The sequence below is a fragment of the Geotrypetes seraphini genome, chromosome 4, assembly GCF_902459505.1.
Source record: "Geotrypetes seraphini chromosome 4, aGeoSer1.1, whole genome shotgun sequence".
NCBI classification, from domain to species: Eukaryota; Metazoa; Chordata; class Amphibia; order Gymnophiona; family Dermophiidae; genus Geotrypetes; species Geotrypetes seraphini.
The window spans coordinates 179,831,263-179,843,605 of NC_047087.1; the positions used below are offsets into that span (position 1 = coordinate 179,831,263).

General features: G+C 34.1%; 1 protein-coding gene across 15 annotated transcripts in view; it reads right to left on the reverse strand.

The window, feature by feature from the left end:
• Positions 1 to 12,343, reverse strand: part of KATNB1 (katanin regulatory subunit B1) — a 301,411-nt gene that overhangs the window by 65,106 nt on the left and 223,962 nt on the right. For all 15 annotated transcript variants that reach the window (XM_033941729.1, XM_033941728.1, XM_033941724.1 and 12 more), the window contains one exon: positions 635 to 784. In XM_033941729.1, the coding sequence (XP_033797620.1) occupies positions 635 to 784 (150 nt within the window). The remainder of the gene's footprint in view (positions 1 to 634; positions 785 to 12,343) is intronic.

The following is a 12,343-nucleotide window of genomic DNA, read 5'->3' on the forward strand; positions in this document are numbered from 1 at the left end:
CTATACATACAAGTAATCTTTTCATTTTTAGTTTCTGCAACCTTTTACAAGCTTGATTGATATCAATGAACTGGCCTGCACTGCTTTGTTAGACTGACTTTTAACAGATATTTTTATGCAAATCTTTCCCCTACAATTCTTTTTTAAATTTACATTTGTTAATGATTCACAGTGGATTTTTCATCTTATTCAGCTCTGATTCAGATTCTTAAATTCAAGTAAGCTATTTTGTCTGTAGTAAGCTTATTTACACTGGTTTTGTAGTCTTTCAGTACTGGAAATGGCTCTATTTTTTGAACAGTGTGGTACAATTTGAGAGGTAATATTAACAACTTCTTTTATTTTTCCTGTTTTATTTTTTGTCTTTATTTATTGCTTAATTGATTTTACTTTGATTTAAATTATGGTTTAAATTATGGTTTCTAGCATTTATAATTATGTTATCTGTATGTATGTCAGACTCAAGTTTTGACTAAGGAAGCAGCAAAGCTGCAGAACATACATAGCAAGACTAATAGCTTTTACCTTATGTCTGCTCTAGATTTAGACTGCGGGTAGGCCAGCAATCTATTTTTGATTCTCTGAAGGAAAAATCACTGCTTTAGTGACACAATTAACAAATCATAGACCTCACCTTGATGTCTCCAGTGCTCCAAACAGCCCGCACAGTGTCTAGGTTCTTGTAACGGCTAGTCAATACCACACACATAGTGTCATGGCCTTTATGAATTTGTGACATGGCTTCCTCATCCATCACTTCCACCTGGTTCTGGTTTTTCACAGCCTGCAAATATGGAGATCACAAAGCAGTTACGGTCACCTTACACATTATACATTCACTGTACCAAGGACAAAAATGATATATCCAGAATAGGTATTGAACTATTCACCTTCTAAAATTATTCTGATAAGCCACACTAAATTTAATAATCTTATTCTGTCTATTCTTGAGTAATATGTTGTACTTTTATTATTTGTATTTTGTAATTTGCCGATTGACCAGCTCTCTTCAGTGTAAACCACCTAGAAGTTGTCTGATTATGGTGGTATAGAATAAAGTTATTATGTTATATGGATTCCCTTTTCACAAGAACAATGGATAAAATAAGACATGCTGCTGATCAAGGCTATAATGTTACTGTATATTATAAATATTCTTAACCACAAAACTGGACTAAGTCCTCTTGAACAAATCAAAATAAACAAACCAAAATAGAGGACTAATAATAATAAGAATTCTTGCTGTTCTTTTATACCGCTCTCAGAAACCCGTAATGTTCAAAACACACTGATGTGTTTTGAACATTACGGGTTTCTGAGAGCGGTATAAAAGAACAGCAAGAATTCTTATTATTATTAGTCCTCTATTTTGGTTTGTTTATTATAAATATTCACCAGATTATCTTAAAGACAGATTCCTTGTAAAAGTCAAATGGTCGACAGCTGTTTGTTACTGTTGCATTTTATGTGGTATACAAGGGGCAGTCAATATTTATCTACCTCAGTAGGAAAGAAATTTTTTTTTTTTAAATGTGTTTTATTTTTCAATAGAGTCACCTGATAGCTCCATACACTTCATCCAACTTTTCCTGCAATGACTTGAATCCCTTTATGTTTAAACAATGTTATTGATGATTGCACAAAACATATAACAAGCGAAATAAGAATACAAGTGTGGTCATCATTTTTATGGTTACACATGAACCCCCTCTTCCCAACCTGTCATCTTGTACAGTTGGTGTGGTCTCAAAACTAGATCATCATCTCCATTAGGCACCAAATGATAGACAATATGACTGACAGCAAACCGGCAGAAAACAAAAGTAAGAAATTTGCTTTGACCTCCCCCCTACTCTTCAGAGGGCAAAGAAATACTAATAACCCCCAAAAGGACCACAAGAGAGTCAAGACACTACCTCCCCATAACCCTCCACCCCCTAAACCAACCCAATCTCCCCATCCCAGATACACTCTAATATAGCAGGACCACCACCTGGCCCCTAAAAGGAACAGCTTCAGAGGCCTTAATTCTTATAACCTCCGGTTCTTCTCCTCACCCTCCCTCCCTAAAAAAAAAAAAATTATAAAATAACCAAAGAGATCCTCTCTCTCTGAAAGCAGCGCCAACCCGTCCTATAGTGTGTTCAATATCAAACTCCGGCTCCTAGGGTTCAGGGAGTCTAGATAAACACTCCAAGTAAGCAAAAAATGCTTGTGTCTCTTCAGATAGCCTCTCACATCCTGAGCTTCCCATAGGACCAGGGTATGAACTTGAGCTCTCCATTTCCAATAAGAGTGTGAGTCCGATGACATCCAGGATTGTAAAATACTCTAGCGAGCCTGGAGACACACTTTATGACACATTAATACACCCCCACACCCCTTTTTAGGCAAGCCCCAAAAGGTACCAGGGACATCCGACACAAATTCTCAATAGTTCCCGCTATTGCACAATTTAATAATTTAGTCAAATATCACACAATAAGGGATCAAAACCTTTGAATACACAAACAGCCCCAAAAAGAATGAAATAATGTATTAGGTTCCCTTCTACACTTGATACACAAAGGTGTGTCAATGCCGCCCACTTTTTGCAATTGGGCCTGTGAAAAATAAGCCTGAAAAAGTACCCAAAAATAACATTCTCACAGTCTCGTACCAGTCACCAACCTGGGGATGCCACCTATATTCCCGAAAATGTCCCAGTCCCCCAACTCCAAATGAAGCTCTTGTTCCCAGTGAGATTTAATTAGCAATTAAGTCCAGGCATCGATCCAAAGGAACCAAAGCTTTATGCCTTGAAGAAATGAACTAATCAAAATCAGCAGTGGTGGCAAAAAAAAAGCCTCTCGTCCCTTTCCCAAGCCATTGACCCAGGGGGTCTTGCAGTAACGAGGTAATATAATACTTAATCTGGCAGTAATCAACTTATCCCCTCATCAACCAACGTCCTCCATGACAGACATACTACACAGGACACTTGAAGCAGTAGCAACATGGATGAAAAATCACAAACTGAAACTGAATCCAGACAAGACAAAATTCATTCTCCTCGAAAATAAAAAAACCCCAACCATAACAAATCTAGTAATAAATTAAATCACATATCCCTTACAACCCACTCTGAAACTTCTAGGAATGACGATAGACAGATGCTGTACTATGCAACCACAAATCAACAAAACAATACAAAAATCATTCGTGGTCATGAGAAACTTGAGGCAAGTTCGAAAATTCAACAGAATACAATTCCAGCTATTGGTCCAGTCCCTAGTCGTAGGTCTTCTAGCCCCAGGTACGTTAGATAGATTGTGAGCCCACCAGGACAGAGAGGGAAAAATGCTTGAGTACCTGATTGTAAAAACCGCTTAGATAACCTTGATAGGCGGTATATAAAATCCTAAACTTAAACTTAAACATACTCTATCTCCCCTGCCCCGCAACCATGATAAAACAACTACAAACAGTTCAAAACACAGCGCTAAGACTTATCTATTCACTGAGGAAGCACGACCACATCATGGCGGCATACCTCGACTCACACTGGCTCCCGATACAAGCAAGAGTACAATTTAAATTCTACTGCCTACTATTTAAAACAATAAATGGAGACAGCCCAGCCTACCTTAACAACTGCCTAATCCAAACTACCTTAACCAGACATAGGAGAACCCACAAACCATTCATGCATCCCCCAATCAAGAGACATCAAACGAAAAAAAAAACTGTACGATGGCCTTCTAGCCACACAAGCAGCAAAACTGGACCACCAACTCTCCAATTTACTTATTATGACCCCAGACTACAAATTGTTTAGAAAAGAAATAAAAACCATGCTATTCAAGAAATCCTTGAAGACAAACTAACACCGCAAGACTCTTCCCAATTCTCTGAAACAACTAGCTCTTCAATTCCTCTGGAAATGGCCAGATTAACTTCTTTTGTAATTCGTCTTGAACCGCAAGGTATTGGCAGAATAGAAATCACTAATGTAATGCAATGTAATTGAGTCCCCAGTGTTTCCTGAAGGGGTGAAAGGGGCAATTGCCCAGAATCTCCTAGTAAATGCTCCACTAAAATCAATCTCTACTACTCCCACCTATGAAATGTAGGATTTTCCATCCCATATAGGCAATTGATCCATAATCATTGGGTCCTCCTTTGAAAAGAACTCTTCCGTTTGACCTTTAAACCAGGATGTCTCAGCTTCCTTGACATCTTCATCACTTGAAAACCTCTGTCCACAGAGAGATTTCTTCAAAACTCGGAACAGAAAATAATCCTAGAGAGTCAGGTCAGAACTATAGGATTCAGCAGCTGAAACCCTATTCTCAGATGGCAGCTTGTGATTGTTGTGACATGTGCACCGGTACATTGTCATGAAAAAGCAGCTTGCCTGCTGTGAGTTTTCCTCACCTTTTCTCCTTGATTGACTCCCACAAAGCGATCATTGTGTTGGTATAATTCTCCCCAGTTATGGTGGTCTTGTGTGGCATGAACTCCAGAAGCAAATGTCCTTCATCATCCCAGAAGACAGTTGCTATGACTTTGCTTGCAGATTTTTATGTCTTGAACATTTTTGGGGTGGGGGATGACTTGTGCTTTCACTGCATTGACTCCATTTTGGACTCAGGATCTCTGCGATAGACCCAAGTCTCATTTTCAGTTACCAAACGATGAAAAAAATTCACTTGGTCTTCATGGAGCATCTTCAAGTTCTCCTGACAGCACTGGAGCCTCGTGGCCTTCTGACATGGTGTCAGCGTTCTTGGAACCCATCTTGCACTAACCTTGGATATGCCCAAATTTTCATGAATTATTTTCCAAACTGTGCCTGCCGAGATGCCCACTTCAGCTATTCGGGAAACCTTAATTCGTCTGTCTGACAAAATTAAATCCTTGACTTTCTTGCACTTTTCTGTGGAAGTTGTTTCCACAGGCCGTCCAGTGTGAGGGTAATCTTTAATGGACTCTCTACCCTACTTAAATAGCTTGCTCCAAAATTTTACTTATAGGATGATGGGGCAGACTCACCATAAACTACAGTCATGTGTTCATGGTTCTCCTTTGGCTTTTTCCCTTCTTTTGTGAAAAATTTTATCACTGAATAGTGCTCCAAATCTAGTGGTTTCTTACTTGATTTGCACAAGGACTCTCCTGACATCCTGTCTCTTGGAATGTTAGACTCACACTGAGCTGAAACTGTACATGAGTTAACTTTCGACACATGTCACAAACTTTCGACACATGTCACAATATGCACAGACTTGTTTCAACACGTTTGCTATTTTCTTTCATACACAGGTAGATAAATTGATCTGATCACCCCTCATACATACAGGGTCTCGGTATTTCCATTACCTCACAAAACAGTTTTTTAATAGCTGATTAGTTTATGCATCTGTTTAGACTTTCTCACAGTCATTCTTCATGATATAAAGTAATTTTTCATAAGCCTAGACCTTTTCAGTCTTGTGTTAATGACAGACTCCCTATCCCAAATCTGTATCCTGTGTGAATTATAAAATAAGAGAACACAATGGGAAAGATAATTTTATACTTATTGAAAACTGCAGTTGTGTCTGATAATTTTAACTTCAAATGTTTTATGTTCCTGGATAGTTTAGCTTTTTTTGTTCTTGTTGTTTCTTTTTTTTTTTTTTTTATAATTTTTTATTCATTTTCAAATTTTACATGAAGTGTACAAAATATTGAATTACAATTAATGAATACTCAATATCACTTTTATATCTAATACATAATATTCTAAACATATTTTTATCCCCTCTCCCTCCCCCCTCCCTTCAAGTATTTTCCAATCATCCATTACATATTGTATATCATATTATAGCATGTTGTGTAAAAATTATTTTCACTACCCCTCCCTCCATGTGTGTCATAAAGAAGATATTGAAAAGAAGAAGAGAAATCCTACTATTCATTCATTACAATATTTTGTCAATGGCCCCCATATTTTTATAAATTTAGTATATGTCCCTCTTTGTATTGCTATTGCTCTTTCCATTTTGAATATATGACATATTGTATTCCACCAAAATGTATAATTTAGGTTACTATAATTCTTCCAATTGTTGGTTATATGCTGAATGGCAACCCCTGTCATGACTAATAAAAGTTTGTTATTTTCTGGTGAAATTTGACTTTTTTTTCTCATCATTCCAAATAACACTGTATCATATGATATTGCTACATGATTTTCCATCAATTTATTAATTTGTGGCCAAATTGCATTCCAAAAACTTTTAATGTAGGGACAATGATACAGTAAATGATCCAACGTCCCAGGTTCCAGATTACAGTGCCAGCATTTATTGGACTTAGAACTATCTAATTTTTGCAAACGTGTAGGGGTCCAAAAAGCTCTATGTAATAAAAAGAACCAAGTTTGTCTCATAGATGCTGACACTGTACATCTCATTCTCCAAGACCAAATTAGTGGCCATTGAGATGCAGTAATTTGATGCTTAATCTCAATGCTCCAAATGTCTCTTAGACCATTTTTTGGTTTTTTATTCAAATATCCAGATATTAATTTATACCACAATGCGGCTTGATGTCCTAGGAAGTCTGCTTGAAAATATAAGAACTTTAAACTATATTGATTATTCAATGTTTTCCATTCAGGGAACCCAACCTGAATGGCCTGCTTCAATTGCAACCATTTAAAACTTTGTGTTTTACTAAGACCAAATCTATGTTGCAATTGTGAAAATTCCAGCAGTTTACCTTCTGAAATAACATCATTTAGAGATCGAATGCCTGCAATAATCCAGTTCTTCCAAAGGATTTGAGCTCCGCCAATTTTGATCTTGGAGTTTATCCATAGAGACTGATTAGTTGACTTGTTTATTGGGATAGGTGTTAATTTACTAATAAACCTCAACGTTTTCCAAGTATCCATTAATATTTTATTTTCTCTGTATCTTCTAGGCATGTTAATACTTGGAAGGTGAACTAAATTTAGGGGAAACATAAGGCGCCATTCCAAATACAACCAATCTGGTGCATTATCTATAAGTTCTGGGAGGATCCAATACATACCCTGACGTAGAATATAGGCTTGATGGTACCTATAAAAATTTGGAAAATTTACCCCTCCCTCCTTAATTGATTTTTGCAAAGTTACTAAAGCTATTCTAGGTGTTTTACCAAGCCAAAGAAATTTCGTTAAAATGCTATTAAGCTTTTTATAAAAGGACCCCTGAAAATAAATAGGTATCATACTCATTTGGTAACAAACTACAGGCAACATCATCATTTTAATAGTTTGAACTCTCCCCCACCAAGAAATATGTAAAGGGTTCCATTGCTCACACAACTCCGTAACTTTTTTTAATACAAATTTTTCATTCTCTTTTACGGTATCTTCAATTGTATTTTTAACTTGAATGCCAAGATATTTAAATCCTTCTTCCTTCCATATGAACGGAAAATCTTCAAATAGTCCTTTTACACAATGAACATTTAAAGGTATAATTTCCGACTTACTCCAGTTAATTTTATAACCTGAAAATTTACTAAACATATCAATTAATTCTAATAGACATGATAATGTAGACTCTGGATTTCTCAAATAAAGTAAAATATCATCCGCATATGCCAAAACTTTATATTCTATATCAGAGTATGGAATACCCTGTATCCCCCCTGCTTGCTGTATTGCTAATAATAAGGGTTCTAATACAACATCAAATAACAAAGGAGATAAAGGACAACCTTGTCTAACTCCCCTTTGCAATTTAAAACCTTCAGATATCATATTATTAATACTTAATCTTGCAATCGGGAAGCTATACAATGTTTTTACCATTTGTATAAATCCAGAACCTATACCAAACCATTCTAAAGCTTGATACATAAAATTCCATTCTACTCTATCAAATGCTTTTTCTGCATCCAATGAAATTGTAAAAGCCGGTTCATCCATTTTTTTTGGATAAATTTAACATATGAAATAATAATCTAGAGTTATTATAGGAGTGTCTTTTAGCAATAAAACCAGTCTGATGCGTGTCTATAATATGTGGGAGAGCTTTGGCTAATCTCAAAGCCAAAATTTTCGCCAATAGTTTGTTATCAACATTTATTAAAGATATAGGCCTGTAGTTCGAAACCAAAGTAGGATCTTTATTTGGCTTAGGCAAAACTATTACTACTGATTCAGCCATAGTACCTTTAATATCACCTTTTATAAGTTGTGTTTGATATAAATTTAGTAAAAATGGGGAAAGGACATTTTGAAATGTTTTATAAAATTCTACTGTATAACCATCACCACCTGGAGCGGATCCAACTCTAAGAGATTTCAATGCTGTTTCTAATTCTTTTAATGATATAGGTTCATCTAAACTCCGTTTTATATGATCAGGAACCTTAGGTCCATTAATTAAATCTAAAAAATTTTTACCATCTTTTTGTCTCTCCAAATAAGGCTCGGAAGAATACAGGTCCTTATAAAATTTTAGAAATTGTTTTAAAATTATATCTGTTTGATTTGTTATTATACCATTATCTTCTTTTATCCCATTAATATTTGTTTTTCTTTTTTTTGCTTTAAGATAATTTGCCAATAATCTTCCCGCCTTATTAGAATTTCCATAATACATTGTTTGCTTGGAAAACAAATCTCTTCTTATCATTTTTGAAGTTAATTCATTATATTTACCTTTTGCTTTCAAAAGAGCTTGCAAAACCTCATGTTCCCATTTACTTACCAATTTAGCTTCTAATATTTTAATTTCTTTTTCTAATTCTATATACTGCATTTTAATCTGTTTCCTAACAAAAGCTGAGTATGATATAATATTACCTCTCATAGTTACTTTAAATGCATCCCATACATTCTCAATAGATGTATCTTCCACTAAATTCATTTGAAAGAAATCATTAATTTGTGTTTTAAAATTTTCCAAAAATTTGTCATCCACAAGCAATGCATTATCAAATCTCCAAAGAGGTCTTCCATTCTCCAATTGATCCAATTGTAATTCTATCCATACTCCCGCATGATCCGAAATAATAATAGGATCTATGGAAGCTTTAATCACCTGTTGCACCTTATGTGTTGAAATAAAAATATAATCTATTCTTGAAAATGATTTATGAACCTGTGAACAAAATGAAAATTCCTGATCATTAAAATGAAGAATACGCCATATATCCTTCAAATCACATGATTGAACCAAATTATCTAAACCTAAAGATTTTATGTTTTTACCTGGTTTTTTATCTAATAATGGATCCATTACAGCATTAAAATCTCCAGCCACCACTAAATTAGAAGCAGCCAGTGGTAACAACATACTCTGTAGCTTTTTAAAAAATTCTGATTGATTCGAATTAGGGGCATATATATTAAACAACGTCAGGGTATTATTTCCCATACTTATATCAATATGTATCCATCTTCCATGTGGATCTGAATTTATTACCTTAAAATTGGCCATACATTTTTTATTTATAAGAATTGCTACCCCTGCTTTTTTACCTGCTGCTGGAGCAAAAAAAACATTCCTTTACCCACCCACCCTTTAGTTTTTGTGATTCCTTTATATTCAGATGAGTCTCCTGCAAACAATAAACATCCGCGTTTTGCTTTTTTAAAAATGCTATGATTACATGATTTAGGCCATTGACATTAATAGAAAATATCTTAAAAGACATTATATATTTTAAACTTCTCATCATAATCTTCTTCCTTCCTTCCTTCATATTTAAGATCTAAAATTTTTTTCTCAATGACACAAATTTTTACTCCTGAAGTATCCAACCCTTTATTGATCTTTTCCTTAATCATTCTAGTAATATCTTTAAAACCCATCTTTTTCCCACCCTTCCCCCCCCAATATAATGACTGCTTAAGGACACACATTGGAACAGTAACCCCAACAACCCTCTCTCCCCTAGGCAATCAATATTAATTAATATCCCCTATATTATTTCTTAAAATAAACTCATTAATTTTCCACAGTGTATCTTAGTATATCTCTCTTCTAAGCATAAAATCTTATTATTTTTTTTTTTTTACCATTTTAAAATAATTATATTCTCTATCGGTTATTTAACCTTTGATAACTTTAACTATATTTTACTCTTAACATTCCATTAATGTATCTTTTATCCACTTACCAATCTTTAAATTATATTCCCCAATTTTTTAGTTTATATCACAAAATTCTATCATAAACATATATTTAATATAGTAGTGTTATTTTTCCTATATCTCATACACTCTATTCCAGCAGTCCTTATCATCCTTTTAATATCTAAATACAAATATCCATATCTTCATATATTTCTTTAAAAGTTGATTACAATTTTATAATTTTTATTATCTATTTTTATATCAACATTTTTTTTTCATTCTGAAATGCAATTTATTTTTAAATTTATTATTAAATTTTTTTTTTATACATTTTCCTCTTTTCCAATTAATATCCAATCCTTTTGAAACTATAATATTACAAAATCAAACTTTATAATTAATCTTTTAGTAATCTCCTTCAATTATTAATTATCAATAATTTAATATTATGTATCATTCTTGTTTATTTTACATTTTCATTTCCTTTCTTTTACTTGCATCTAATGTCATAGATCATTTTGTCTATGATTAGTCCATTCTATATTCTTCTTTTTGTTATCCTTTCATTCATTACTTTACGTTTGTTAATTTATTAAATTAACTGATCTTTCATATTGTTTTCTTATCTATATCCTTCTTTCCTTTAGTCTCTTGACTGTCATTTGTCATTTTATTTAATATCCTTTTTTTTTATCCATTCTGCTTTCTTCTTTTATCCATTTGTATTATTATCTGGTGCATTCTTCTCTTTTCTCCTTTTGTTATTTATTCAAGTCCTTTATTTCTTTCTGATCACTCTTTACTCCAGCCATCCAATCTTTACACGACTAAAGTTTAGTCTCTTGAGTTTCCAGTCCATCTTTCTTGTCTATTACTTCTTTATATTTTTTATTTGTCTTTTTCCTTAGTTCATTTTATTTCCTGTTCTTTATTTCATATTCTTCTTTCTTCAGTATTCCAAAGTCTCATTGTTTTACATTAAATTTTTTGCACAATGTCCATCAAATCCAGTGTTAATATTTTCTGTTCATTTCAACTTCCATTATGTTAAAATGACATAGGTTCTGATTTTGAAAGAAAGGTCTTTAGCTTTTCCGGATCTTCAAAATACAAAGACTTATCCCCAGAAGATACCCTCATTTTTGCTGGGTAATACAATCCATATTTATATCCTTTTTCCTTTAATTGAGGTCTCAAGTCTAGGAATCTCTTCCTTTTGTTTGCTGTGTTTTTAGCAAAATCAGGTAAAAACCATATTTTGGATCCTTTATAATTTAAATTTTTATCTTTCTTGGCAGCATTTAAAATTTCTATTGCTTGCTGGTATCTTAACATTTTAAATATTAATGGTCTTGGTCTGCCTTGTTTGTCCATATTTTTTACTGGGATCCTGTGCGCTCTTTCTATTTCCAATGGCTGTTTAAAATCCAATTGCAGTATTTTAGGAATTAGATTTTCTAAAAATTGTATAGCATTTTTCCCTTCCAAATTTTCCTGCATTCCAAAAAGTTTTATATTCTTTCTTCTTCCTCGGTTTTCATAATCTTCCAGCTGATTTTTCAATTGAATCAGTTCCAAACTGTCATTTTTACATCTGTTTCCTTCACATTCTAAAACCTTCATTTTAGCTTCTAAGTCAGTTGTTCTTTTATTATTTATTTCCATTTGTCTGTGGATATTTAGTATTTCTTCCTTCATTTCAGCCATATTACTCACTGTTTCTTTAAGCATTTGTTTAATCTGTCTCAGTTCCTCCATAACTTCTGCTTTGCTCAGCACATCCGACTCTTCAGCAGGAAGCGGGACCTTACTTGGTGTAATTTGATCCTGCTTCTGCCTTTTCGCCGACCCACCGGTTTCGTTTTTATTTTGTCAGGTGCTAGCCATGCTCCCGCACTTCTTTTTGATAGATTTCGCCGAAATCAGCTTGAAGGGGAAAACTTTATTTTGCCGACCGTTGCCAGGTTGAGAGGAGCGCCGCGATCACACGTCCATTTTGTGTGCGCGCTAAGCCACGCCCCCTGTTCTTGTTGTTTCAATAAATAAATATTTATTAAAGTTTTATACAAGATGAACAGCATGAACATATGAACAATCAAAGGTCCTCTAAAAATGCTTACGATGCACCCAATGTATCCAGCGTTCGATGTTTTTGTCTACACATATTTGGATGATTCCATGCAAACTTAAATTCTGTGGTGTATTTCCATCAGACCTCAGAGGAAGGTTTTTCAACTG